Source organism: Muscardinus avellanarius (assembly GCF_963383645.1).
Source record: "Muscardinus avellanarius genome assembly, chromosome: 3".
Taxonomy (NCBI): domain Eukaryota; kingdom Metazoa; phylum Chordata; class Mammalia; order Rodentia; family Gliridae; genus Muscardinus; species Muscardinus avellanarius.
Genome location: NC_137788.1, coordinates 108,039,443 through 108,066,638, shown reverse-complemented (window position 1 = coordinate 108,066,638; position 27,196 = coordinate 108,039,443). Strand labels below are relative to the sequence as shown.

Below are 27,196 nucleotides of genomic sequence, written 5' to 3'. Positions count from 1 at the left end.
ACTTCTTAATGAAAACTAGTACATCAAGCAGTCATCTTTAGTATACGAGAGAGAATCACACATTCCCGAAGTTTATTATAACATAAAACTAAAGTTGATTTAGGTCATACATTCTAAAAGGTAGCATTCCTTAGTGGATCAAAGGGACAAACACAAATGATTTCCTGAGTGCCTCGATATCTTTTCATGGCCTTACTCTAAATTACATATGACCGAAGTTGATTTAACTGGGCTACGTCCTGTCTCCCCCGTTTATATTCGTCACTGTCTCTTAACCCCTTTGTGCCTCAGTTTCCTTACTTGTGTAACAGATGATAGTACTGCCCACCTCACAGTCTTTGCAAGGATTAAATGAGAATGCATTCACAGGTCTTGCAATAGGACTTCCTGCATAGCAGGCACTCAACAAATGATAGCTGTCACCATTAGCCTCAGTACCCAAATCAAAACTGAAGTTCAGAGAGGTTAAATAATTTGAAAAATACTAGAAGTCTTAGGAATGTGAACCTAGCACTCTCTGATCCCTGAAACGTATAATACCGTATTCTTGCATTCTAGTTCCAGTTTACAAATAACTCCATATGAGTGAGCTTTATAAATCACTTAACTTTATGTCTTTATTTCCCATTGTGTAAAATGAGAAGACTAATTATTGTCATTCCTGTTAGGGTGATACTCTTAAAGTTACATGCTATTTAGTTTTAATCAAGCTTTATGCAGAAAATCCAGTGCGATTTTGAAGATTGACAGAAAGTGTTCATGCTTTTAGAAGGCTACACTAAAAAATAAAAAATAAAAAAATGAATAAATGAATAAATAAATAAAAAGCTACACTGTGCCAAAATGTCAGAAAATAAGTAATTACTCCCATCTCCTCAGTAACCACTATGAAGTTAGGTGTGTGTGTCTTTCTTTTTTGTTTCAGCATTTGTCTATTTAACCAATGTTACATAGACCCACTATGGGCTAAGCAATATCCTTGGCCTCGGGGGGAGTTACTGTTTTTCTTCCCACTTCTATGATTGGCTCAAGTGCACAGCAGAGCTAGTATTGGACTTCTGAGTTCTGACCCCCAAAGTCAGCTCCCCACCAATAAAACTTAATGCTATCTATGTTCTTCTTATATGGTCCATTCCTTATATAGAAATAAAACTATATTTATTTCTCCCCCTCTGATGGATATTAGTTATCTTCTTAATTAAATAACCATGTAGGAAACACCAGATATCCTTACATTTTTGTATTTCTTTTTTTTTTTTTTTTTTTTTTTTTGGTGGTACTGGGATTCCTGGAAACCCTTCTACCTCCGGGCTACACTCCCAGACCCATTATATATATATATATATATATATATATATATATATATATATATATATACTTTTATTTGGAAACAGGGTCTCTTAAGCCAGCAAGGCTGACTTCGAACCTGCATGATCCTCCTGTCTCTGCCTCCCAAGCATGGGGATTACAAGCGTTCGCCACCACGCCCGGCCACATTCTTGTATTTCTGTAGGTCAGATTTTCATATGTTGAGTGGTTGGGACACAATAAAGCATACATGACTTTGACCTCCATAAATGGTTAGATAACTACTGAAGCAATAACTGTGTTGGGTGTTGAGCACGCTTAATTAATAAATTGCTCACAATCCTCCTCAGCATCCTGTGAGGTCAGCACTGTTATTATCCTCATGTTGTAGATGCTGAAGATGAAGTAATAAGGAACTTGAATCTAGGCAGTCTGGCACTAGTTCCTTCTCCTTAATCGTGGATAATAACAAAACTAGTTGTGATCATATGTTACTGCTTGTCTTTGTCATTTTTCTGACTTACTTTAGAGTTAACAATCTGAGCTCCCGGGAAGGTCTGAACTGGTGTAAACATGATTTTGAACCATCCTAAGGATTCTGTGGGCCTCAGCGTGGCATGATAAGGGCCCTGACCAGCTGGAAAGTGGGACCTGTTTCACCTAGTACAGATTGGGATGGACAAACATTCCTCTTTTGTGAACTATCTTTATGCCAGGAAAATAATTTTGGACATGTTTTTCTCTATACTCTGGATTCCTTTGTCTCTCTCCCAAAGGTTCAGAATATTTGAAATAGCGTGAAATTATTTTAGACGTGTGTAAATATTTTTGGCATCCCAACTCCACCTAAGATCACCTGTTGTTAGTCCAAGTTTAAGTCAACCAGCTGAGCTAATCATAAGACCCCCCTCTATCGCTGCTTGAGTCTTGAATTTAGACTCTTGGTAAGAGGGGAGAACTCTCAGAAGGAACCATAGTGTTTGTCAGAAAGGAAAATGGGCCGAAAAGAACTCCAAGCAGGAAGATTTTGTCTTCTGTGCATTACAGTTGTATTGTTAATTTTTTTCTTTTTTATAATATAGTTGGTACATTGTAATTCTACAACATGGAGAGATTCAAAGTGATACGTTTATATATGCATATATCACTTGATATGTGTCCCTCCAGGTCCCATCTCAATCTTCTCCTCCTCCTCCTCCTTGTCCAATAAGTTAGTGAGATTGGCGGTGATAACTTCATATGTGGACATAGTATTATTTGTACTGTTTTCTTCCTTAAATTCTCCATTTTCCCCTAGCCACATCCCTCTTCTAATCCCCTTCCACTGTTCTCCTCATCTCCCTCCTCTTTTAACTAAAGTCCCCTTTGCTTTCTATTTCCTCTCTAGCTTCTACATATGAGAGAAAACATATGACCCTTGACTTTCTGAGACTGGCTTATCTCACTTAGCTTAATGTTGTTAAGTTCCATTCCTTTTCCTACAAATTTTGTTCTTCTTTATGGCTGAGTAAAATTCCATTGTGTGTCTATACCACATTTTTTTTTATTCACTTGTCTGTTGACAGACTTAGGTTTCATAATTTGCCTATTGTGAAATATGCTGCTATAAACATAGATATGCATTATCACTATAGTGTTCCGACTTAATTCTTTTGGAACTATACCAAGGAGTGTTGTAACTGGGTCATACGGTGACCTAGTCTTTTGAGGAACCTCCATACTGATCTCCATAGTAGATGTGCTAATTTATGATCCTATCAGCAGTATCTAAGAGTTCCTATTTCCCCACATCCTCACCAGCATTAACTATTGTTTGTATTCTTGATGATTGCCATTCTAACCTGAGTTAGATTGAAACTCAGGATAGTTTTGATTTGCATTTCCCTGACTGTTAATTATATTGAATATTTTTATATATGTGCTGGCCATTTGTGTTTCTCCTTTTGAGAAACTTCTAGTCACTTCAATTGCCTATTTTCTAATTGGACTTTTTTTTTTTTTTTTGCAGTACTGGGGATTGAACCCAGAGGCATTCTACCTCTGAGCCACACCCCAGCCCTATTTTTTATTCTTTGTTTGTTTGTTTGTTTGAACAAAGTCTCACTAAGTTGAGGAAGGCCTCACTAAGTTGCTGAGGCTGGCCATGTATCTCCAATCAATCCTCCTGACTCAGCCTCCCAAGTACTGGGATTATAAGTGTGCACCACCATGCTCAGCTTGTTGTTTTTTTAAGCATTAAGTTTCTTGAGTTGTTTATATATTCTGGATATTAGTCTTCTATCAGAAGAGTAGCTGGCAAAGATTTTCGTCCATTCTGTAGGCTCCTCCTTCAGATTCTTGTCTTGCAGAAGCTTTTTAATTGGATACCATCACATTATTGATTCTCAATTTTATTTCTTGTGCTTTAGGGGTCTTAGTGAGGAAATCTCTAACAGTACCTATATGTTAGAAATTTGGTCCTATCTTTTCTTCTAGTAATTGTAAAGTTTCTGATCTAATTTCTAGGTCTTTGGTCCATGTTGAGTTGACTTTTATGCATGGTGAGAGAAAGGGATCTAGTTCAAGTCTTCTACATATGGATAACCCGTTGTTAAAAACATCTTAGTTGGACTAAATTTTTTTAGAGTCCAGGCTAAATATGCTTTCTGAAGCCCTGAGCTACAAGAGTTGGAAGCGGATGTTGCCAGGTCAGCCTAACCATGTAAGGCGGCATGCTTACTAATGAAGGGGGCTCCTTCCACTGTCTCGGCCCTAGAACCACACCTTTCCTCTGCTGGCCTTCATGGCTGCTGAATTGACATCTGAACTTCTGGAGCCCAAAGGGGCTCTGCCCATACATTAGTAAATGATTGCCTCAGAGATTTTATTACTTTGAAATACAAATTGTGAATAAGTGAACTTACTGCTCATATTTCAGTCTTTTTATTTCTGAGTTTGTGTGTGCACACACTCATGTTTTCACATTTCCTAGCAGATTGGCAGCTTCAGAGACTCATTTTGTAGTAATTACCTTAGAACATGGTTTCTCCATCTTGGCTGCACATTAGAATCACCTGGGGAGCTCGTAAAACTCCCAGTGCTCATGCCAAACCCCAGACTGATTAAATCAGCATCTCTAGGGGGTGGGATCCCGGCATCGATATTTTATAAAGCTCCCAGGTGTTTTGTGTGCAGACAAGGTTGAGAACTGTTAGCTTAGAAGGTGTCTTCTTGTTTCATCTGCACCTCATTTGCATGCACTTGACGTGAGTTTTTGGCAGCACAGGGATGTGCTTTGAGAACCTCTGCTCTGATCCCTTCCTTCGACCTTTTTTGTCTGCTCATTTCCTCCAGTGGTGGCCAGATCAACCTCCTGGGCAACCCAAACTCAAAATATCCTTGTTAGAAAGGATTGAGGATTGCCTGACCTTCAAGTAATCATCTAATTAAAAACAATGTGCTCTCTATGCAAAAGCACCTCTTCTTCGTACAAAATTGCTCTCCCTTCTACTCCCAAATTGGAGCCAGCAATGGGTAGGTTCCGATGTCCCAATGTGGCACTTGGATTTCATTTTCCCATAGAAACTTTTTTTTTTTTTTTTTTTTTTTGGTGGTACTGGGGTTCCTGGAAACCCTTCTACCTCCAGGCTACACTCCCAGACCTATTTTTATACTTTTTTATTTGGAAACAGAGTCTCTTAAGCCAGCAAGGCTGGCTTGGAACCTGCGCGATCCTCCTGTCTCCGTCTCCCAAGCGCAGGGATTACAAGCGTGCACCACCATGCCTGGGCCATAGAAGCATTCTTATGAATGTTTAGGTATAGCCAAAATCATGCAGTGACAATCATTCTTCAGGAGTACCGTGTGCTCAAAGAGGCTCTGGTGTGCTGCCTCGCCAGAGCTGAGCCACCATTTAAAGAACTGAGCTTCTGAGTTTCATAAAGCCAATTTTTAAACGGACTCTCAAAACAAAACTTGTTTGGCATCTGCGTATAACTGGACCATTTGGTTCGTTTTGTTTATAGTTCTCTTGCCCTTTACATTTGGAGCCAAAGTGGGGGAGAAAATTTGTCATCCATTTAGTACATGTTTATTATTTGCCCACAATGTGCCTGGCACTGTGCAATTTACTAGGGATATAAAGATGAAAAAGACAGCCCCTGCCCTAGAGGAACTCATATTCTAGGTGGGAAAATATTTATTAAGCAAATAAGAAAATGTTTACCAGGTTACAGATGTGATATGTGCAGTATGAAAACCCCATGAAGGAAGCATCTGTTCTGAGGAACGGGGAGCTGGTGTGTGTGTGTCTGTGTGTGTGTGTGTGTGTTCATGCGCGCACTCGCTCCTGTTTGGTAAGGAGAAGCGGTGTGCTCTAGAGGTTGAGAATTGTTTAGACTCCTAGGTGTTGAAGACCAAGGAGAGTTCTCCAGGCAGAAAAAGGGGCAGCTATCATAGGGTGTCATAGGGTGGTAGACCTGTATGAATGCAGAGAGGACTGAGGAATCAGCTGAGTGCCCCCTTGTAGTGTGATTGAAGGGCATTATTTATCTCTGACATTCAAGCCTAATACCAGATGAAGAAGTGAAAAGAGTGAAGCTAAATCAGTCTATGTGGTCCTTAGGCTTTTATCCCAGACTATGTACACACACACACACACACACACACACACACACACACACACACCGAGGATTAAACCCAGGGGCCTTCTAAGCTACACCCCCAGTCCTTTTTATTTTTTATTTTGAAACAGGGTCTTCCTCAGTTGCTGAGACTGGCCTCCAACGTGAGATCGTCCTGCCTCAGTCTCCCACTTACTGGCATCACAGGCATGTGCCGCGGTACCCAGTTAACCTTTGCATTTAAATATAGCTTAGCTGCCTTGAGAGGAGGATATAATATTTCCTGGGAGCCAAACTCCTAGGACTTTGTATTTTATCATTTCTGTCAGATGGACAGAGGCTAGCTGAGATGGTACAAAGGGAAAGCCCTGAAGAAAACAGCCCAAAGAGATGTTTATGCCCCCAAAAAATAGTAGAAGAAAAAAACATTATAAGTGTACAAACTTGCAGCTATAACAAAATGCCATAGCCTGGGTAATAAGAAACAATGAATTTTCTTACATTTCTGGAGGCTGAGAGCCCAAGATGTTTGTACATTACAAATGTACAAGCTTGCTGCTATTACAAAACGACATAGACTAGGTAATAAAAAAATGAGTTTTCTTAGAGTTCTGGAAGCTAGAAGTCGTGGTGAAGGCACCTGCACTGGTGTCAGGTGAGGGCTGCTCTCTGCTTCCAGGATGGTCCCTTTTGCTTCAGCCTCCAGAGGGGAGGGACACTGTGTCCTCAGGCATAGGGACAGAGGGCAAGAGAGAGCGAACTGTCTCGGAAGCCTTTTTTATAAGGGCATTAATTCTAGTCACTTCACCAACGGCCGAACTTCTTAGTGTGTGGGGAGCCATTAAGGCTTTCCCCTAGATTAGAGTCTCTCTGACTCAGCTGACTGTCCTTCGCCTAGAGTCAACAAGGTTTGGGGAGAAGATCAGGTGGTGATGGCACGAGGTTATTGATTAATCTACCTGTAATGTATGTGCTTTGGATTGGTCTGTATTGTATTCCGGTGGTGATGGCATGAGAATGTTGATTGACCTGTGGCTGTGTATAAATACCTCTGGAAAAACCAAGTTGGCGTTGGCGCAATAAAGATGAGATTGACCCAGAAGTAGGCGTCGGCCAGGAGCATCGGCGCAATAGAGAATACTGACCCAGGCATAGTCGTCAACCAGTAGGAAATATTGACCCAAGAACAGGGGTCGGCCAATAGAGATAATAGGCTGGAGGCTCCCCCACGTTAGAATTAAAAATTCTTCCTCCTCACGCCTCTCTTCAGAACCCATACTCTTGCCGGCTGGCTCCGGCATTAGCGTCACTGCAATGGGATTTCGTTTCAGCATGAATTTGGAGGAGACACATTCAGTAATCATTGTTCCTGGGAAGAAGCACAGTGTGCTCTGGCGGGTAGAGGGCCATGCTCTGCATCCTCATCCCAGCCGTGCCACTGGCAGTGTGCTCTTGGCTGTGTGATTTGCATCTCTGCAGCACACCTTTTCCTTCCGAAGAGCCTGTTGGGGGATGGGTTGATGTGGGGTACCCAAAGGCCAGGCCAGTCTTGAAGTCCAGAAGTTCTCCTTGGAAGCAGCCCAGTGTGGCGGAAGGACCGCAGAACTTGGAGTCTGTGTGAGGGCGCAGGTCTAACCACCTGCCTGTGACCTTGTGAGAGATATTTAGCCTTGCAGTGTCCTTCCCTGAGAAGAGTGATGCCATTGATCCCTGCCTCCCTCAAACGAGGCGAGGTACATGAAGGAGCCAGGGCATAAGAAAACACACCTGCAGACGTATTTTATCACATAATCAAAGGCTAGCAAAGGACATGTGGGGAAAATAGATGCCTAACTCTCAAAATGTGGAAATGGCTTAAATAAGCCTGTAGACAACCTCTTTAAAAGAAGGACTGATGAAGAAAGTAGTTTAAATAATGCTATGTCCATGTGTGAAGGTGTCACCAACAGTCTCACTAATATGTGTGGGGAAGAGGTAGGATGTGGAGGGAACACACCAAGTGCTGTGTAACATGTATGTTTGTATCATTTTGCACCTAGTTATGTATAATTACAATGTACCAATAAAATTACCTTTAAAATTAAATGTATTGCTTTTAAACTCTTTCACCAGACTGCAGTATATTAAGTAACTATCATAGATGTCTTTAATAAACTCAGAGTCTAATGGATTAGTCACTCCCTTTTCTTCCTTTTCTTTTTCTTATTTTGCTTTTGATTTCGTGTGTGATATGGGGATTGACCCAGAGGCATTCTGCCTCCAAGCTACACCCCCCAGCCTTTGAAACAGGATGTTTTTAAGTTGTTGAGAATTTCACTAAGTTGCTGAGGCTGGTCTTGAACCCGTGATCCTCTTGTCTCATCCTCTCAAGTAGTGGGATTACAGACAGGTGCCACTTCGTCTAGCTTTTTCTTCCTTTTTACAAATAACTTTTTTCTTGAGTTTTGACTGCTGGCCTGCATATTGTTTCTCATTTGCAAGTAATGTAAGACCGGCCTTCTCTTGTAATGACTTTCTATTCCCAATACAGATGCTTGGGTCCGAGCATTCATTTTCATTTCTAAGAAGAAATGAACCTTTTTTTCTCAGTGCTGTATGAGCGTTTCTCAACAGTCCAGGGCTCTCCTTACCTTCAGGAGGACAGAGCTGACTGGCTAAATGATGCTGAGCATGGCCAAACTCTTCCAAGGAGTGCCTGCCTCCAGGTCCACCCAGGGCTAAAGTGCTTTTTCTTCACCAGGTCGCCTCTATTTCAACGATTAAATTCTTAATAGGCAATAGAGATATTTGGGAGAAAACATTGAAGACATATTTGAGGAGCCTAGAATTGAAATAGGCCATGCAATGACAAACTTGAGAAACATTAGCAGAGCACTAAGGTGCAAGAGGATTAAATAGTATTCTTAATCTAGACCCAATTAAAATAAATTGACTTACAGGAAAAGATATCTATCCCAATTAGCTGGTTATGTTATTGCCATGATGAAATGCCATTCTTGCTACCAGTAAACATGGTAGCTGCCAGGAGGGGTGTTGCACAGGTGGGGTGTTGCACACCCATGGTCTCAGCTACTTGGGAGGCTGAGGTAGGAGGATTGCTCCAGCCCACAGGTTCAAGACCATCCCCAAGAACTTCTTGTTTTTTTTTTTTTTTTTTCAGTACTAGGGATGGAACCCAGGGGTATTCTACCTCCAAGCTATGCCCCCAGCCCTATTTTTTAGTCTTTATTTTGAAACAGCATCTCACTGAGTTGCAAAGGGCTTCTCTAAGTAGTAACTGATGCTGTCCTCAAACCGCAATCCACCTGTCTCAGCCTTCCAAATGCTGGGTTTACAAGTGTGCGCCACCATGCCCAGCAAGACCCTTGTCTTAAAAAAAAAAGAAAGAAAGACATGGTGCTTGATCAGCCAGATGTTTCCCTTGACCATAGCTAAAACAAATGCCCACAACTATGATCCCAGTACTTGGGAAGCTGAGACAGGAGAAGCATAGGTTTAAGACTAGCCTTGGCAATTTAGTAAAACCTGTTACAACAAAGTAAAAAATGGTTTGGAGGTTTGGGGGTGTACCCCAGAAGTAGAACCCCAGTACCAAAAAAGTAAATAAAAAATAAAACAAAAAACAAATGTGATTTTTGAACAATTGATGGTACAGCTGGATACAGCAGACACTTTTTTTTTTAATTTTAAAAAATTAGTAGTAGTGTTTGAGCCCATAGGCATTCTAACTCTGCACTACACCTCCAACTTTGAAACACGAACTCATTAAGTTGCTGAGGCTGGCCTAGAACCTGTGATCCTCCTATCTCAGCCTCTCAAGTACTGAGATTACAGGCATGTGCCACCACTCCCGGCACGGCAGAACTTTATAAGAAATCTTGAAGCCTTTGATTAAAATCATTGCTTCCCATGACTACACCAAAGTTGAAAATATTTCACAGCTACTAGGCAGCCTATGTTTGATGTATTCTATCCACTTGGGATTAAAGACAGAAGCTCTCTCTCTCTCTCTCTCTCTCTTTTTTTTTTGTTGTTGTTGTTGTTGTTTGTTTTTTTGTTTTTTAGTACTGGGGATGGAAACCAGGGGCATTGTACCTTCGAGCTACACCTCCAGCCCTAATTTTATAGTCTCTTTATTTTTGAAACAGGATCTCACTGAGTTGTGAAGGGCCTCACTAAGTAGCTGAGGCTGTCCTGGAACCGTGATCCTCCAGTCTCCGCCTCCCGAATGCTGGGATTACAAGCGTGAGCTATCATGCCTGGCCAGAAGCTCTCTTGAGTGAGTGACCAATGTTATCTTTTGACATAATCAACAAGTTGAGGATTTTGAGTTGCTTTTGTGTACAGTCATTAAAATTAAGAAAATTATGGCTGGGCGTGGTGGAGCACGCTTGTAATCCCCGCTCTTGAGAGGCAGAGACAGGAGGATTGCACCGGTTCGAAGCCAGCTGTGCTGGCTTAAGAGACCCTGTTTCCAAATAAAAATATAAAAAATAGGTCTGGGAGTGTAGCCCGGAGGTAGAAGGGCTTCCAGGAACCCCAGTACCACCAAAAATAAATAAATAAATAAATAAATAAATAAATAAATATTAAGAAAATTATGCATTTTCTTTATGCACAGTACCTTACACAGGAGTAGTTTCAGCTGTGTTTGTGAAACTAATAAATCTGTTCTGCCTTTGATTTAAACATCCAGACTCCTCCATTCCTGATTATATCAAGTCCTAGAGTTGAAGCTGTCCACTTGTGGTGGTCCTAAAGTGAACCAGTACATGCATTGGTTGGAAGCGTCATTTGTTAAGGAAATATGCCTGAAATCAAAATGAAGACCTGTTTTGTAAGATGCTCCTGGAGCCAAGCTGCTGCAGCCTTCCCGGCTGGTTTGGAAACACCTGGGGGCTCATCCTGCGACTGTTCTTTGTGGTTTGTTGCCTATCCACTGGGAGCCCATGCCCCTTACATTGAACTTCGCTCCAATTCCAGTGCTTTTGAACACAAGACCCCCATCCTCCTGCCACCCAAAGGCCACATTCCAACCCCGTGATCTCATGGTACCAGGCGTGTCTCCCCTGCCTTGCAGCGCAGCCGCCCCGCTGGCCCTTGCAGGGGAGCAGACAGGAACATAAACTCCCCCTAGAAGAGCTGTATTTTTTTAACAGCTCCCTGAAAATTGAACAGAACCTTTCTCGTTGTTCTTATTTCTTGATAACACTCCGCACTGGCCGCAGAAACGAGAGGACGGGGAAGGTGGTGAACAGATCACGTCCAGCCCACTCCCACTGGTCACGAGTTCTTTTTCCCACGGTCTCTCTTCTAATCTTTTTCTCTTGTAATTTTCTCAAGAATTTGTTTTCTGAATTTCTCCTGGGGAATCATTTCTTAGTTTGACGATGGAGGAATTTATGTGGAAATATTCGTATTTTTTTTCTAGCTTCATAGTCTTAGTCTTCCTAACTCTTTACATTACCATAACAGTCCCTCCTCTTCCTAGGTCAAGTATTTTTGGATGCTTTCCCCCTCTCCTTTCCATTTTATTATGTTCAGAGTTTGTTTTTCTGCTTTGCTTTCTCTCTTCATCCATCAGCCCTAAAGCCCATTAATCATGTTTTACGGCATTGAAAACTCCATTGCTTATTCCCATATCAGGAACCCAGAGCTGGTTAAGGTCCCTAGGTACTGGAACAGCTTCACAAATATGTACTCATTCCATGCTTCTTCCCCTCCCCTTTTAAAACACTGTTTCTAAATTGTGACTTGAGGAATTAGTCATTCAAAGGCCGTGTGTGTGTGTGTGTGTGTGTGTGTGTGTGTGTGATTTTGTGTGGTTGGGTTTATATATTTGTTCTTAGTTACTTAAATGATATTTTTCATATCCTCAGAGCTACAAATATTTTAGGTCTCCTCCCAAGGGCTTGGATTGAGTACAGTTCTGGAACATGTAACTGTGGTGTAACGTAAGAGTAGAGAAGAAAGTATGTGTTATTTGTAGGATTTAGAACTCTTGGGGGGAAACATTTAAGTAGCCTTGGCACTCACATGTTTAAAGCAGGTCAGCTCTCAGGAGCTGGCGTTAGGTGTAAAGATAAAGCCTTAATATGCCACATGGCTTCCTGGAGGAAGCTGGAGATGTTGCTCTCACCTAAAGCCATCTTTAAGACTCAGTATAATCCCACTCAAAAACTTCAACAAGCTTCGTATCTTAGGAACTGACAAGATGATTCTAAAATGTATTGAGAAGTGTAAAGGGCCGCAGTCAGGTAATGCTCTTGAAGAAAAAAAAATTTTTTTTTGATCCACTGGGTCTTAATTTATTTAAAAAGTAATGCAGTATTGGGCACAGATATAGAAAAATAGACTCATGGCCAGAATTGAAAGACTAAACCTTTAGCAGAGTCTTCATATAGAGATTCTTTTATAAAAGCTATGACATTCTACAGTAATGAGAAGAAACAGTCCTTCCAATAAATGGTGTTGGAAAAATCAAATATCCATCACATGGGAAGACCCACCCTTTGAGAAAAAGAAAGAAATTGGATGCCTACTTCACAGCATATACAAAAACTTCCAAATGAATACAAACCTACACACATGCATATACACACGTGCTTTACATATGTATACATATATACATATACATGAACATATCTTCATGACCTTAGGATATTGAAAGATTTCTTCTGTGACATAAAAAATCTGCACTCAATAGTTATATATTTGACCAGAAAATTTATTTATTCTTTTTTTTTTTCTTGGTGGTACTGGGGGGGTGGAAGCCCAAGGCTTTCTACCTCCGGGCTATACTCCCAGACCTATTTTCTATATTATTTGGAAACAGGGTCTCACTAAGTTGCTGAGAGCCTCACTAAGTAGCTGAGGCTGGCTTTGCACCTGTGCGATCCTCCTGTCTCAGCCTCCCAAGCGCGGGGATTACAAGCATGCGCCACCACACCTGGCTGACCAGAAAATTTAAAATCTCTCTTTATCAAAAGGTAACAGAAAAGCAAATCAGCGCACGGAGAGATAACATATTTTCTCCACATGTAATTGGCAAAATTTTTGTATCTAGATTAGATAGAAATTTTTAAATGAATAAGAAATTCAATCTGCAAAATATAGTCAAAACTATTTGAACAGGCTCCTCACAAAAGTACTAAAATTAGCCAGTAATCATAAAAGTATTTCATTTCCACCTACTAGCGAAAAATGGAAAAAGTGGTAATACCAAGTGTTGATGGAGGAATAGAGCAACTGGAGCTGGTGATAGAAGGTATATGTTGTTAAATAGTTAGGAATTGTTAGCTATGTTGTAATATACTTGGACCAAAGCCGAGCCATTGAGATCTGTGAGCCTCTGTTTTCTCATCTGCAGTTTGGAGATAATAACATGCTGATCGTATTGTGTATTATATGGATTAAATGCACTGATACATATAAGGCATCGAACATAAATGCTGTCAACTTGGAAGTTGTCCAGTAAATTATGGCTACTATTATTAATATTTAGTTGTGAGGGTAGTTCAGTTATAATGATGCATTTCATATTTCCAGAACCTTTTCATCACAGTACATTTACTGATACATATTCATCTTTTGTGTTTTATTTTGTTTACACCACAGAATGTTAAATCATTTTAGGGAAAAATAGTACTTCTTTACCTTGTATTTCTTTTCATTTTCCTATTGTAATTTCATCATGAGAATGTACATTCCTAAGTGAAAACATGACCATGACAAAAAATGTTCCTATAATTTAGAGAATCATGCAAAATTAAAAGCTTTTTTGTACTGGGGATTAAACCCAGGGACATTCTACCCCTAAGCTATAGCCCCAACCCTTTATTATTATTATTTTTTTTTTTTTTTGAACAAGATCTTGCTAAGTTCCTGAGTCTCTTAAGTTGTGAAAGCTAGCCTCAAACCTGCCATCCTTCAGTCTCAGCCTACAAGGACCACATCAGGCTTAAAAACTGCTTTTGAGGAAATGAAAAACCAAATGTGATTTTTTTGAGAACTGAAAGGAAACTGAAGCGGAAAAAAAGTTTACTATCTTATTAAAAATAACATAACAAATGTGTTTCCTAATTTCTAAGCCAAGATCCTACACACTACATTATAATATCAGCAATTTTTGTGAAGGAACTTAAGTAAATAGTAGTAGACTTTGCCCTCACACCATAGCCTTCATTCCCTCGACTGCAGAACAAGCAGAATCGCATGGAAAACCTTGGAGGCTCCTTTCATCTCTACTGAAATGTGATCCCATGTCTGAAGCCTTTCTCACCCAAAGCCAGAACCAAGTCATCTTTTCCTTTGGGAATTGCTGCCTATATCCCAGTATTCTTCCTCCTGACCGATCATGACCATGTTGCTACATTGTCCTTTCCGTATCTTTTCATAAACCTATCTATCCTCTGTCTCCAGTGAGATCTCATTGTCTTGGGGATGCACATCTCTTCTTATGTATCATTGTGTTTTTAAGCTCAGTGCAAAAAAACATTTTCAATGTGTGTGTGGTACTGGGGATGGATCTCATGGGCTTTCTACCTCCTGGCTACACCCCAGACCTATTTTATATTATTTGGAAACAGAGTCTCACTAAGTTGCTGAGAGCCTCACTAAGTAGCTGACGCTGGCTTTGAACCTGTACGATCCTCCTGTCTCAGCCTCCCAAGTACTAGAATTACAAGCATGCACCACCACATCCAGTTCAATGTCTTATTTTTTTTTAAATCTCTAATAGCATCTAACATAGTGATGTGCACCACATGGGCACAAAATAAGTACATTAAAATGATGACCTCTATCAGATTATAGTTTGCAAAAACAGGACTATTATAGCTACCATAATGTGAACATGGTATTTGTTCGTCTTGCCTCAAAAGGATATATGTTTGCTTTCCTTTGTTTCAGAAAGATAGCACAAAGCGAGTGTTTTCTGGTATCCAGCCTACAGGAATCCCCCACCTGGGGAATTACCTGGGAGCCATCGAGAACTGGGTGAGGCTACAGGATGAGTACAGCACAGTGCTGTACAGCATCGTTGACCTTCACTCCATCACTGTCCCTCAAGACCCCGCCATCCTTCAGCAGAGCATCCTGGACATGACTGCGGCCCTCCTTGCCTGTGGGATAAACCCAGAGAAAAGCATCCTCTTCCAACAGTCCCAGGTCAGCTTCTCAGATTGGAACCAACAACAGTTTTATTTTCAGATCATTTAAGGAAAATGTTGAATGGTTCATACAGTTCCTATTTATGATTTTTTCTTAAAAATTGTTCAAAGGTGACTTCATCAAATACGATTGTTTTGGTTTAATCTTTTGTGTGTATTCACGTCATTAATATCCTTCTATTTTAATAGCATTTTAAGAAAGTTTTCTTCTACTATAAGTCGTAAATTTATCCACCAAAAAAAGCTGTATCTCATCAGTACTTTTACCCCTGGAATTGTTTTTCTGTGCTGGGTTGCATTCAAACCAATGATTTTGTCATGTTGACTAATCTCTTTGTGATCAAGGACAGAATTTGGTGACTGATGGTTTTACGTCATTTCTATGTTGCTTTATTGGGTATTGCATTTGGAAGGCCTATTGGATAATTCCCATTGTTCATTCTTTGTATAATAACTTTTGAGAAGATTTGATAAAATAAGCTGGGAAATTGGAAGACAAAGTCAGAGAACCTTGTGTCCAAGCCAAGAAAGGCTTCGGAACAAAGCCAAAATCTTTGACTCATATGTTTGCTATGGATGAATCAGTTTTTTCTTGGATAGGCAGATAGCCTGGCCCAGAAACAGGATGATTAAGAGATGCTCTAAGCAAAAAAGATAAAAATTCTGATCATGCCCTCATTACATATCTGCTTTAACCTATAGCAAAACCCCAGCCAAGAAATGACCTTCCTTGATCAAAACTAATCATTATTTTAATATAAAGATCCATAAAACTTAATGTAATGATTCACACAGAGCAACTAGTAAAATATGTAATGGGGCTGGGGATGTAGCGCAGTGGTAGAGCACATGCCTAGCGTGTGCAAGGACCTGGGTTCAATCCACAATACAGCGAAACACATCCACACATGCACATGTACACACACACACACACACACACACACACACACACACACAATATCTTCAAAACATAAATGAAGCTGGGCGTGGTTGCACACACTTGTAATCCCAGTACTTGGGAGGCTGAGACAGGAGGATCTCAGGTTCAAAGCCAGTCTTGGCAATGTAACAAGGCTCTCAGAAACCTAGTGAGACCCTGTTTCCAAAATGATACTGAGGATATAGCTTGGAAGTAGAATGTGTCTAGGTTCAATTCCCAGTATAAATAAATAAATAAATAAATAAATAAATAAAGGAAGTTACCAACTTGAGCTTGTTGCCAGCATGTAACTTTTTTTATTCTTTTTGGTAGTGAATATTGAATCCAGAGACTTTCTACCTCCAAGTTATATCCTCAACTCGGTTTTATTTTTTGTCTGAAAACGGCCTCACTAAGTTGCAGAGAGCCTTGTTAAGTTTCCAAAGCCAGCTTCAAACATGTGATCCTCCTGTTTTAGCCTCCCAAGTACTGGGATTACAAGGGTGTGCCACCGCACTCAGCAACATGTAGCTATTTTGCTAAAATAATAGAATGTAAATAGAATTGAAAAGCTATTGGGCCCAACTTCCTTCCTTATAGTTGGTCAGAACTATAAGGAAGTCTTTACTTACCCAAGACTGCAAATTTAATGTTGGACAGATCTAACTGCCAGAAATTTATAGCTTATTTATTTTTTCTTCTCTTCTTTCCTTTCTCTTCCTTTTTTCTAGTTCTCTTTTTTCTTTTTTTCTTTTCTTTTTTTTTTTTTAAAGTAGTGGGGATTAAACCCAAGAGCATTCAACCTATGAGCTATCCTCCCGAAACTTTATGTCTTATTTTGAAACAGGGTCTTGTTAAGCTACCACATGCTGGCTTCAAACACACGATCCTCGCCGGGTATGATGGCGCACTCTTGTAATCCCCGCCATTGGGAGGCGGAGACAGGAGGATTGCGCAGGTTCGAAGTCAGCCGCTCTGGCTTAAGAGACCCTGTTTCCAAATTTTAAAAATATAAAAATAGGTCTGGGAGTGTAGCCCGGAGGTAGAAGGGCTTCCAGGAACCCCAGTACCACCAAAAAACAAAAAAAAACAAAAAAAAACCAAAAAACATGATCCTCTGAAGTCCTGGGTTTTCCGGCATTGACCACCACACTCATCTAAATTCTGGTTCATATTGAGCAAAATCTGCCTCTCTATAATTTCCTATGAAATGAACACGATTCATTTAACTTCTGCTCTTTAAAAACAGTAAATTAGCCGGGCATGGTGGCGCACGCCTGTAATCCCGGTGCTGGGGAGACTGAGACAGGGGGATCGCACAGGTTTGAAGCCAGCCTCAGCTACTTAGTGAGGCTCTCAGCAACTTAGTGAGACCCTGTTTCCAAATAAAGTATAAAATAGGTCTGGGAGCATAGCCCAGAGGTAGAAAAAACCCTGTACCACCCCCCAGTACCACCAATAAAATACAATAAAATAAAAACAGTAAGTTAACTCTCTTCCACACACTGCTCTTAAATACTTGGAGACAGCTTTCTTCAGACTAGTGGGCCCAGTTCTTGCTCCATTGGTCATCCCATCTCAGAAGCACTCTCACTGCTCTCTGAAAGACTGCACCTCTCATATATCATGAAATTTGTATTTATTCAAACTCTTCACACACATCACAGGTATTGGAGAGCTGGTTGTGAGCAGACCACTTTTTGAGGCACCCACTGAATTTTGCCAAGCCCATCGTCTCCACTCAATCTAAGCTGTTTCTGATACTAGCTCTCCTTGATCCTTATTTGATTCTATTTTAAATACTGTATTCCCACTGGGTGTGGTGGTGTGCGCTTGTAATCCCAGTACTTGGGATGTTGAGACAGGAGGTTCATGGTTCACGACCCTCCTTAGCTACTTAGTGAGGCTCTCTGCAACTTAGTGAGACCCTTTTTCAAAATAAAGAATAAAAAATAGGGCTGGGGGTGTAGGTCAGAAGAAGAATGCCCCTGGATTCCATCCCCAGTACTGCAAAATAAATAAATACATATATACATACATACATACATACTTACATACTGTATTCCCAGGCACAGTACCTACTTCTCTATTTCTGAGAGTGAATATATCTAATCTCCACAAAGTAACCACTTGCCAGGTTGCTTTGTTAAGAGATCATTAAAATTAAAGGCTTATTTATAGCCACATCCAGCAACTGCCCTTTGAACTTGAACTTGTTCCTCCAGGAATAATTACCATAGTACAGTATTCCCATGTTATGTATTATAAATGATGTCTCCTTTTTTTTTTTTTTTTTGCCATACTGGGGATGGAACCACCCAGGGGCATTCTACCTCCATGCTATACCCTCAGCTCTATTTTTTATTCTTTATTTTGAAACAGGGTCTCACTGATTTGCAGAGGACCACACTAAGTAGCTGAGGCTGTCCAGGAACCATGATCCTCCTGTCTCAGCCTCTCAAATGCCAGGATTACAAACTTGGGCCACCAGGCCAGGCTAAATGATGCCTCTGGATTTCAACAGTGACCTTCATATCCTTTCATGTGGTCATTTGTTTCAAGACAGTCTTTATAACCTGGGTATGGTGTTGCATGCCTAATAATCCCAGTACTTGGGAGGCTGAGACAAGAGGATCACAAATTCAAGGAAAGCCTCATCAACGATTAAGAGTCTCATTAACCTAGCATCATTAACCTAAAAATTTTATTTTTATTTCAAAATAAAAAGGGCTGGGGGTATAGATCAGATGTAGAATGCCCCTGGGTTCAATCTCCAGTACTAAAAAGAGAAAGAAAAAAAAGACAGTAATTATAGTAGAGTAACCCTCCACGTGGGAGATTTTGTACACACTCTCCCAGAAATAAGGGGTAAGAAAAGTCATCCTCCTTTGAATGGTGCTGAAGGCGCTTGGGAGCGCATTGGTTCCAAGATGGTGGAGGTGCTGGCTGGTCAGTGGAGGCAGTGGAGGTGGTGGTGCTGAGCGGCGTGTGGGCCTCCAGAGCTTCCTTCCGGTTCCCTTTCTGCCCTCCCTCACCTCAGCTCTGTTGTGGGGAATTTCCATGGTTTGTAAGTTAAACTTGAGGAAAGGACTCATTTCGCCTACATCCCACAATTTTTCCCTCAAAACCAACGTGACAGTCATCTTTAGGTGTCTTTCTAACCACAAGACACACTTAGTCTTGGCCATTTCATTCTTTTTTGACTCAAGCAACCAATCTTTTACAACTGTAAAAAATGAACTGAATAATTTATCGGGTTCTTTTCCTTTTTTTTTTTTTAACATTTTTTATGGTACCGAGGATTAAACTCAGAGTCATTATATCTCTGAGCTGAACCCATAGTCTGATTTTTTATTTTGAAACAGGGTCTTGCTAGGTTGCTGAGGGTCTCACTAAGTTGCTGAGGCTGGCTTCAAACTGTGTTCCTCCTGTTTCAGCCTCCCAAGTTCTGGAATTACAGGAGTGTGCACCAGAGAGGACGAGGAGATGCCACTACCTGTAGCAAGGCTGGAACATTCCAGCTTGTACCAGGCGGGTAAAGGAAGGCTCTGCCCCTGCTTCATCCCAAAACAGTGATGGCATGCAGTGGCTTTGCTTAACATACTTCTAGTAAACAGAGGTGAGTAACTGGTCTCCTCAGATAGTGCCTTCTACGCACACAGCCCCAGTGCGCAGCACTCCCTAGGTAAAAGAATTGTCACTGCAGTGATGTAGGGTTTGTGATACAAAAAATAACAATTAATAAATTTTTTATCTTTTAATGAACAAAACATATGCATGCTTGTGTGTATATGATGTTTTGATGTAGTGTACATTGTAGCATGAACAAATTAAGCTATAATAAATACTTAGAATTTATTATATAGTTGAGAATACTTGAAATCTGCTCTTGTAGCACTTTCAAAATAGACAATACATTGTTAACTATAGACACCATGTTATAGGATAGGTCTCCTGAACTTATTACTCCTGTCCAGTTATAATTTTGTATCCTGTGTCCTTTAACCATGGCCCTACTTCCCCAGCACCCTTCCATGATGGCCACCATTCCACTCTTTGTTTCTAGGAGTTTAACTTTTTTGGGTTCTACATATGATCCATGTGGTATTTGTCTCTGTTTACCTAGCTTCTTTCACTTAACATAATGTTCTCCATGTTCATCACTGTTGTTACAAATAACAGGATTGCCTTCTTTTTTAAGGCCAAGTAGTATTCGTGTGTGTGTGTGTGTGTGTGTGTGTGTGTGTGTGTGTACAAATCGACAAATGCCACATTTTCTTTATCCACTCAACCTTTGGTGGACACTAAGGCTGGTTCCATGTCCCAGCTGTTGCAACTGTAATAAATAGGGAGTGCGTGCAGATATCTCTCTGACAGTCTGTCTTTAAACTCTTTGAGATTTACCGACTAGTGGGTCTATAGAGTAGCTCTGTTTTTAACTTTTTGAGGAACTTCCACATTGTTTTCCATTATCGTTGTGCTAATTTACCTTCCCACCAACAGCGGTTTCCTCTTTGCATGTATTGCCAACACTTGTTGCCTTTTAATTTTCACTGGTAGCCATTCAAGCAGTTGAGAAGTGACCAACCTATGAAGTTCCCGATAGATGGAAAAAGAAAAGGAAGTAATTAATATTTTTAGATTTATATAAAAAAGGTTGGAAGTCTTATTTACTAATATTTTGGCTGGGTGTAAAATACATTACATGCCTGTAATCCCAGTACTTGGGAGTGTGAGACAGGAGAATCACGTTGGAGGACAGTTTTAGCAAGTAGAGAGACTCTCATCAACCTAGCGAGAACCTGTTCTAAAATAAAAATAAAAAATAAGTCAGGGGTGTAGCTCAGAGATACAGTGTTCCTGGGTCAATCTTCAGTACCATAAAAATAAAAACAATTATACTAATATTTTTACTTTTATTTTATTATTTTCTTTTTGTGGGGGGGAGTCTGGAGATGGAACCCAGGGGCATTTGACCTCCAAACTACACCCCCAGCCCTATTTTTTATTTTTATTTTATTTTATTATTATTTTTTGGGGGGGGGTCTGGGGATGAAATCTAGGGGCATTCAATCTCTGAGCTACTCCCCCTGCCCTATTTTTTATTCTTTATTTTGAAACAGGGTCTCACGGAGTTGCAAAGAGCCTGGCTAAGTAGCTAAGGCTGTCCTCAAACCGCGATCCTCCTGTCTCAGCCTCCCGAATGCTGGGATTACAAGTGTGTACCACCACGCCCGGCTATACTAATATTTATTTATTTATTTATTTATTTGTTTATTTATTTATTTATTTATTTATTTGGTGGTACTGGGGTTCCTGGAAGCCCTTCTCCCTCCAGGCTACACTCCCAGACCTATTTTATATTTTTTTTATTTGGAAACAGGGTGTCTTAAGCCAGCGAGGCTGGCTCCAAACCAGCGTGATCCTCCTGTCTCCGCCTCCCAAGCACAGGGATTACAAGCGTGCACCACCACGCCCAGCTTACTAATTGTTTTAAAGGTCTACTTAACCCTTTCATATATATATATGACTTTTCTCTTACTTATCAATATAGCCACAGGAGTTAAATCTGGTCATTAGTTTTCTTTTACTAATGATTAAATTAGAGCATGAAGATTAAGTAAACTTAATTGTAATTAATAACTTTATTAGCACATTAAAGTTATATATCAAATGAGGTTAATGTGGTATAAACATAAAGCCATTTTAGAGAAGTGCCCTACTCAGTAAATGCCCAAGGCGCATAACTTCTTGATTACTTTTCTGAGGTCCTGCAGCCTTGCGAGGCAAAGCCAGGACTCTGTTTTCCTCCTGAGTACTCATGGGGCAGGACGCTTCCCCTGGCCCTTGTCAGCCAACACTCATGCCTCGGGAGCTGCGGGCAGGGGGCAGAGGGGAGCCAGAGGCATAGGAAATTGCCCACCCTCACAGAATGGCAGTTTATTTTCCTACTAAAATGTTAGCACCTCTCTCCTGCCTTTGGGGGGAAAAAACCTAAACATAGTTTAGCTCAATGGGCCCTCAATGATTCTACACGTTTTTCTCCCCTTTATTAAAAGTCCCTGAAAGCCGGGTGTGGTGGCGCGCATGTTTGTAATCCCCGCGCTTGGGAGGCTGAGACAGGAGGATCACACAGGTTCAAAGCCAGCCTCAGCTACTTAGTGAGGCTCTCAGCAACTTAGTGAGACCCTGTTTCCAAATAAAATATAAAAGAGGTCTGGGAGTATAGCCCGGAGGTAGAAAGCCTCTGGGTTCCACCCCAGTACCACCAAAAAATAAAAATAAAAAAAATAAAAAATAAAAGTTCCTGATGTTTTCTGTTTTCTCTGTAGCTTCCACATATGAGAGAGTATTGACTCCCTGAGGTCAGCTGGTCTCATGTAGCATAATATCCTCTAGTTCTGGAGCTGGGATAGGGAAAAAGAAGGATTGAGGAAAGCAGTTCAAATAATACTATGGCAATATACAAAGATATTATCACCAATTTCAATAACATATAGGGGAAGGAAGCGGGTGGGGATATGAAAGGAACCACGCCGAGTGTGTTTATATCACTTGTATGTGTATAACACTTCGAACCTCACTACCATGTATAACTACAGTGCATTGATAAAATTATTTTAAATATATATATATATATATATATATATATATATATATATATATATACTTTTGGGGCAGAAAAAAAGAAAACTTTTCAATGATGTATGATATGATGCACATTCCTGTTATTAAATTGCAAGGACAAATATCCTTCAACTCTAACTTATGTGATTGCACATCAAATTACAAAGTGAATTTAAAAGACCCCACACATTCTTAAACTGTGCTTACTTTGTAATTTTACATGTGCATGTACTTTTACAATATATTTATTTACTGGTAACCATAAAGACAGTTTCCCAACAGTCTTAGTAGTGCTGTGAAATAGGGAAGGAATTTATCTATCTTTTAATGCTGATTTTTCCAATAATGTTCATCTCCAATCCTTTGCATTCTTTCTCAACAGTCTGACTGGAATGATTTAGACTTATTGAAGATTTTTCTCATTATTTTCTTTTTCTTTCTCTCCCACTGGCCTATAGTCATGGTGCTTTCCCTAAAATATGTTTGCCATATGTGAGGATTTTTACAGACCCTCTCTTCTAAAAGGTGTGTGTACTTGTGTGTGCATGGGCAGAAAAAGAGAGAGAGAGAGAGAGAGAGAGAGAGAGAGAGAGAGAGAGAGAGAGAGAGAGGAGGGAGACAGAGAGAGGGGTGGGGAGGAGGAGGAGGAGACAGCATGTGTATTTGGCAGAGGTTTCCTTCTCAGTGCTGAAGTCAATGGTCTAACCTCTTCTCAGTGCTGAAGTCAATGGTCTTTTATGTCCAGCAGGCCAGCAGGTCTGAGTGCAGATCTAATCTGAGTCCCGCAGATGTCTCTGAGGTGCAGGTATCCGCATCTTTCCTCATTACTTCCCCTGCAATCTAATCACCCTGCAGATGGAAGATGAAAAGTAGAAGATATCACTTTAGGCCCTGGCTTTTTGCCAAGGCCAGGAAAAATAGGATGGTGTTGACCATCAGGGATTGTGCTCCAGAAGATCCAGAAGAGGCCAGGCGTGGCGCGGGTGGGGAGTGGAATCCTCGGCTCTGCAATGTGGCCTGCTCTAACTGGAGTTGTGTTTTGTTTCCCAAGGAACAAAAATCAATAATAATAATTAATAAAAAGGGATTGTAAGCGACTCCACTTCTGAGTGAAGGCCAAAGGAATCGACTCCATGAATTTTGGCTCTCTCTACACAAGCAGGTTATACCTGACTCATTGCCCCCTTTCTCAGCAGTATAAGACCAAGGCCTAGAATTGGACAGAGCCTCTGTTGTCTTCATTTATCCTGATAACCTTGGATACATATTTGAGCACACATTTATGTTTGTTGAATTCTCAAAATTGATTGATACCTATGATAGGTGCATGTTCAGCTCCTAAGAGAACAGAAGAAAAAGTCTACTTACGGTATCGAACTTAAGGGATCAATTTGTAGCACTGGCATTTCCTCCACAGTTCCTGGAGGAGATAAGGATCCAACCCGCCTATGGTGTCGATCATGAGAAGCAAGGAAAATGATTATAAAACTGGACTTAATACACTTCCTTCCCAATAAAGTTTCCGCCGGTGCCACTGCCTTGCCTAGATCTGTGCTCCTGTGTGGCTTGACGAATGAGTTGCTGCATTTATGTTGCCTCTGTCCTTAATGTAAGAAGAGGACATAGTTTGACTATACCTTCAAGAAGAGTTCTTGTCTAACTCTATGATCATAGCAGGAAACGTTCAGGCTTTGCAACAGGGCGCATTGGCTTGTGTGTTAGTCACCCCCCTCTGTTGGAACACAATGGGAGAGTTACTCCAATTTTCTGAATCCCCTTTTAGTGTCTATAATAGGGATTTAAATAAAATAATGTGTCATGCTTGACAAATGTTAACTCTCTATTCTCTACCCCACTGTACATGTACTGCTCCCACGAGGCTGCCTGATTTTATAAAGGATGTGTCTAAATACTAGGTAGAATGTTTATGTTGGAAAAGAAGAGTGGCCGAAAATTAAGGTACACTCAAAAGTTAGCCAAAGAGCAAGAAAGTGATTTCAAAGAAAATAGAAAGGAGAATGAAAGTAATGAGATCAACAACAAAGATATAAGAGTGTAATGTCCTAAAGTCCATTTCATCGGCACCTACAAAGTTGTGATATAATTACTATTTGTAAGCCAGGCGTGGTGGCGCGCGCTTGTAATCCCCGCGCTTGGGAGGCTGAGACAGGAGGATCGCACAGGTTCGAAGCCAGCCTCAGCTACTGAGTGAGGCTCTCAGCAACTTAGTGAGACCCTGTTTCCAAATAAAATATGAAAAAGGTCTGGGAGTATAGCCCGGAGGTAGAAAGCCTCTGGGTCTGGGTTCCACCCCCAGTACCACCAAAAAATAAATAATAATAATAATAATAATAATAATAATAATTACTATTTGTATTAGAAAATAGCTACTATTTCCTAATTCATCTAATGTGTGTAAAAATAACTATTTTCTAATTCAGCTAGTGTGTGTGTGTGTGTGTGTGTGTGTGTCTGTTGGGGACTGAATCCAGGGGGATTCTACCTCCAACCAATACCTCTAGCCCTTTTAAATTGTTGTTGCTGTTGTTTTGAAGCAGGGTCTTGCTAGGTGCCGAGAGTCTCGCATTCTGAGGCTATCTACAGAATCCTCCTGTCTCAGCCTCCCAAGTACTGGGTACAGGTGTACTTCCGCACACCTGGCTTCCGTGATTTATTTACTTCATTATTTATGACTCTCAGTAAAATGTTTTTGAGACTTATTCTTACATGTACATTTTGCCGCTTACCAGACATAAGATTAGCAAATACTTTCTCATATTTTATAGGTTACCTTATGTTGATTGCCTTTTTTTTTTTTTTTTTTTTTTTTTTGCGGATCTGGCGATGGAACCCAGGGGCATTTGGCCTTCAATCTACACCCCCTGCTCTATTTTGTATTCTTTATTTGGAAACAGGGTCTCACTAAGTTGTGTAGGGCCTCATTAAGTAGCTGAGGCTGTCCACAAACCGTGTTCCTCTGGTCTCAGTCTCCCAAATGCTGGGATTACAAGCGTGTGCCACCATGCCTAGCTTGATTTTCTTTATTTTTCAGCAGAAACTTTTTAATTTTTGTTTTGTTTTGTTTTGGTGGTACTGGGGTTCCTGGAAACCCTTCTACCTCTGGGCTATACTCCTAGACCCGTTTTATATTTTTATTTGGAAATAGGGTCTCTTAAGCCAGCGAGGCTGGCTTCCAACCTGTGCAATCCTCCTGTCTCCACCTCCCAAGTGCGGGGATTACAAGTGTGCGCCACCATGTCCAGCTGACTTTTTAATGTTGATGCAATTGAAAAGAAAAAAAAAAAACCTTTATTATTGCATTGGACCTAAATTCCTGGGTGAGATTTAAATGAAAACTTACTGAAAAGACAGCTTTTATAAACAAATTAACTGCTTACCATCAAGTTCTCTATAGGTCAGTTCTCTTATTCTTCCTCGAGGTAGTTTAATTTGGAGGGATATGTGCCTGGTGGATTGTTATGTCGCAGATTATTTCTTCTCATTTGCTGGAAGAGCAGAGATCAGTATGTTTTTCCTATAAAGGGACCTTGACGGCTTTGCAGGCTGCATGCAACACCTGGCACATGGCCACACCCACCACCTCTTCTACTTTTTCTCCTTCTTTCTCCTCTTCCTTCTTTTTCCCTTCTCCTTCTGCTTTTTTCTTTTCTTTCTTTAAGTTTATCTACCATTAGCAAATGAAAAAAAGGCCATGCTTAGTGTATGGACTGAACAGAAGGAGACTGCAGGCCAGATTGGGCCTTGGTGGAGGAGTTCCCTCACCACCCCAGCGGGCTCTGGGTCCTCGCCCCCAAGTGGCTGGCAGCAGGTCCCATGGGAGGATCGCCTCCCCGCCCTGCCCGCTGAGGCTGGGATTGCCCCTCTGAGAGTGAGCAGGCTGCGCACCCCACCCAAGCAGAGCCTTTCTTTGGAGGCTATTTCATCACTTCACTCACCTGAAATATCTTCTGTCCTTACTTACATCCTATGTGTGTCCTTACAGTTTACGTGGTTTCCTGTTTGCCGCAAATAATTGTATCTTGTTTCTTCTATCCATTCAGCCACTTGAGCCACTCTGTGTCTTTTTTTTTTTTTTTTAACTAAGGATTAAACCCAACCCAGGGGCATTCTACCTCTGAGCTACACCCCACCCCTTTTTATTTTTATTTTGAAACAAGTCTTGCTGTGTTGCTGAGACTGGCCTCCAACCTTCAGTCAATCCTCCTGTCTCGGTCTCCCAAGTACTGGGATTATAGCCATGCGCCATGTGTCTTTTGATGGGAAAATTTAATCCATTCGCATTCACAGTTATGACTGAGATCATTAAGGACTTACTATTGGCACGTTGTTGTTTTCTGGTTGCTTTTTTTTTTTTTTTTTTGCGGGTCTGGGGATGGAACCCAGGGGCATTTGACCACCAAGCTACACCCCCTGCCCTATTTTTTATTCTATATTTTGAAACAGAGTCTCACTAAGTTGCAGAGGGCCTCACTAAGTAGCTGAGGCTGTCCGCAAACCGAGATCCTCCGTCTCAGCCTCCCGAATGCTGGGGTTACAAGCGTGGGCCACCA

The 27,196-nt window shown here is 40.9% G+C and overlaps 1 protein-coding gene across 3 annotated transcripts in view; it reads left to right on the top strand.

Moving 5' to 3' along the window:
- The window catches only part of WARS2 (tryptophanyl tRNA synthetase 2, mitochondrial), a gene marked incomplete at both ends in the record, with an annotated part of 81,360 nt that overhangs the window by 31,248 nt on the left and 22,916 nt on the right, over positions 1-27,196 (top strand). The window contains one exon of one of the 3 annotated variants that reach the window (XM_080690998.1): positions 14,820-14,906. The exons of 1 other annotated variant lie outside the window; for it this stretch is intronic. In XM_080690998.1, coding sequence (XP_080547124.1) covers positions 14,820-14,906 — 87 coding nt within the window. Of the gene's footprint in view, positions 1-14,819; positions 15,078-27,196 lie in introns of all 3 variants that reach the window. One more of the 3 variants, XM_080690997.1, reaches the window with a different exon arrangement.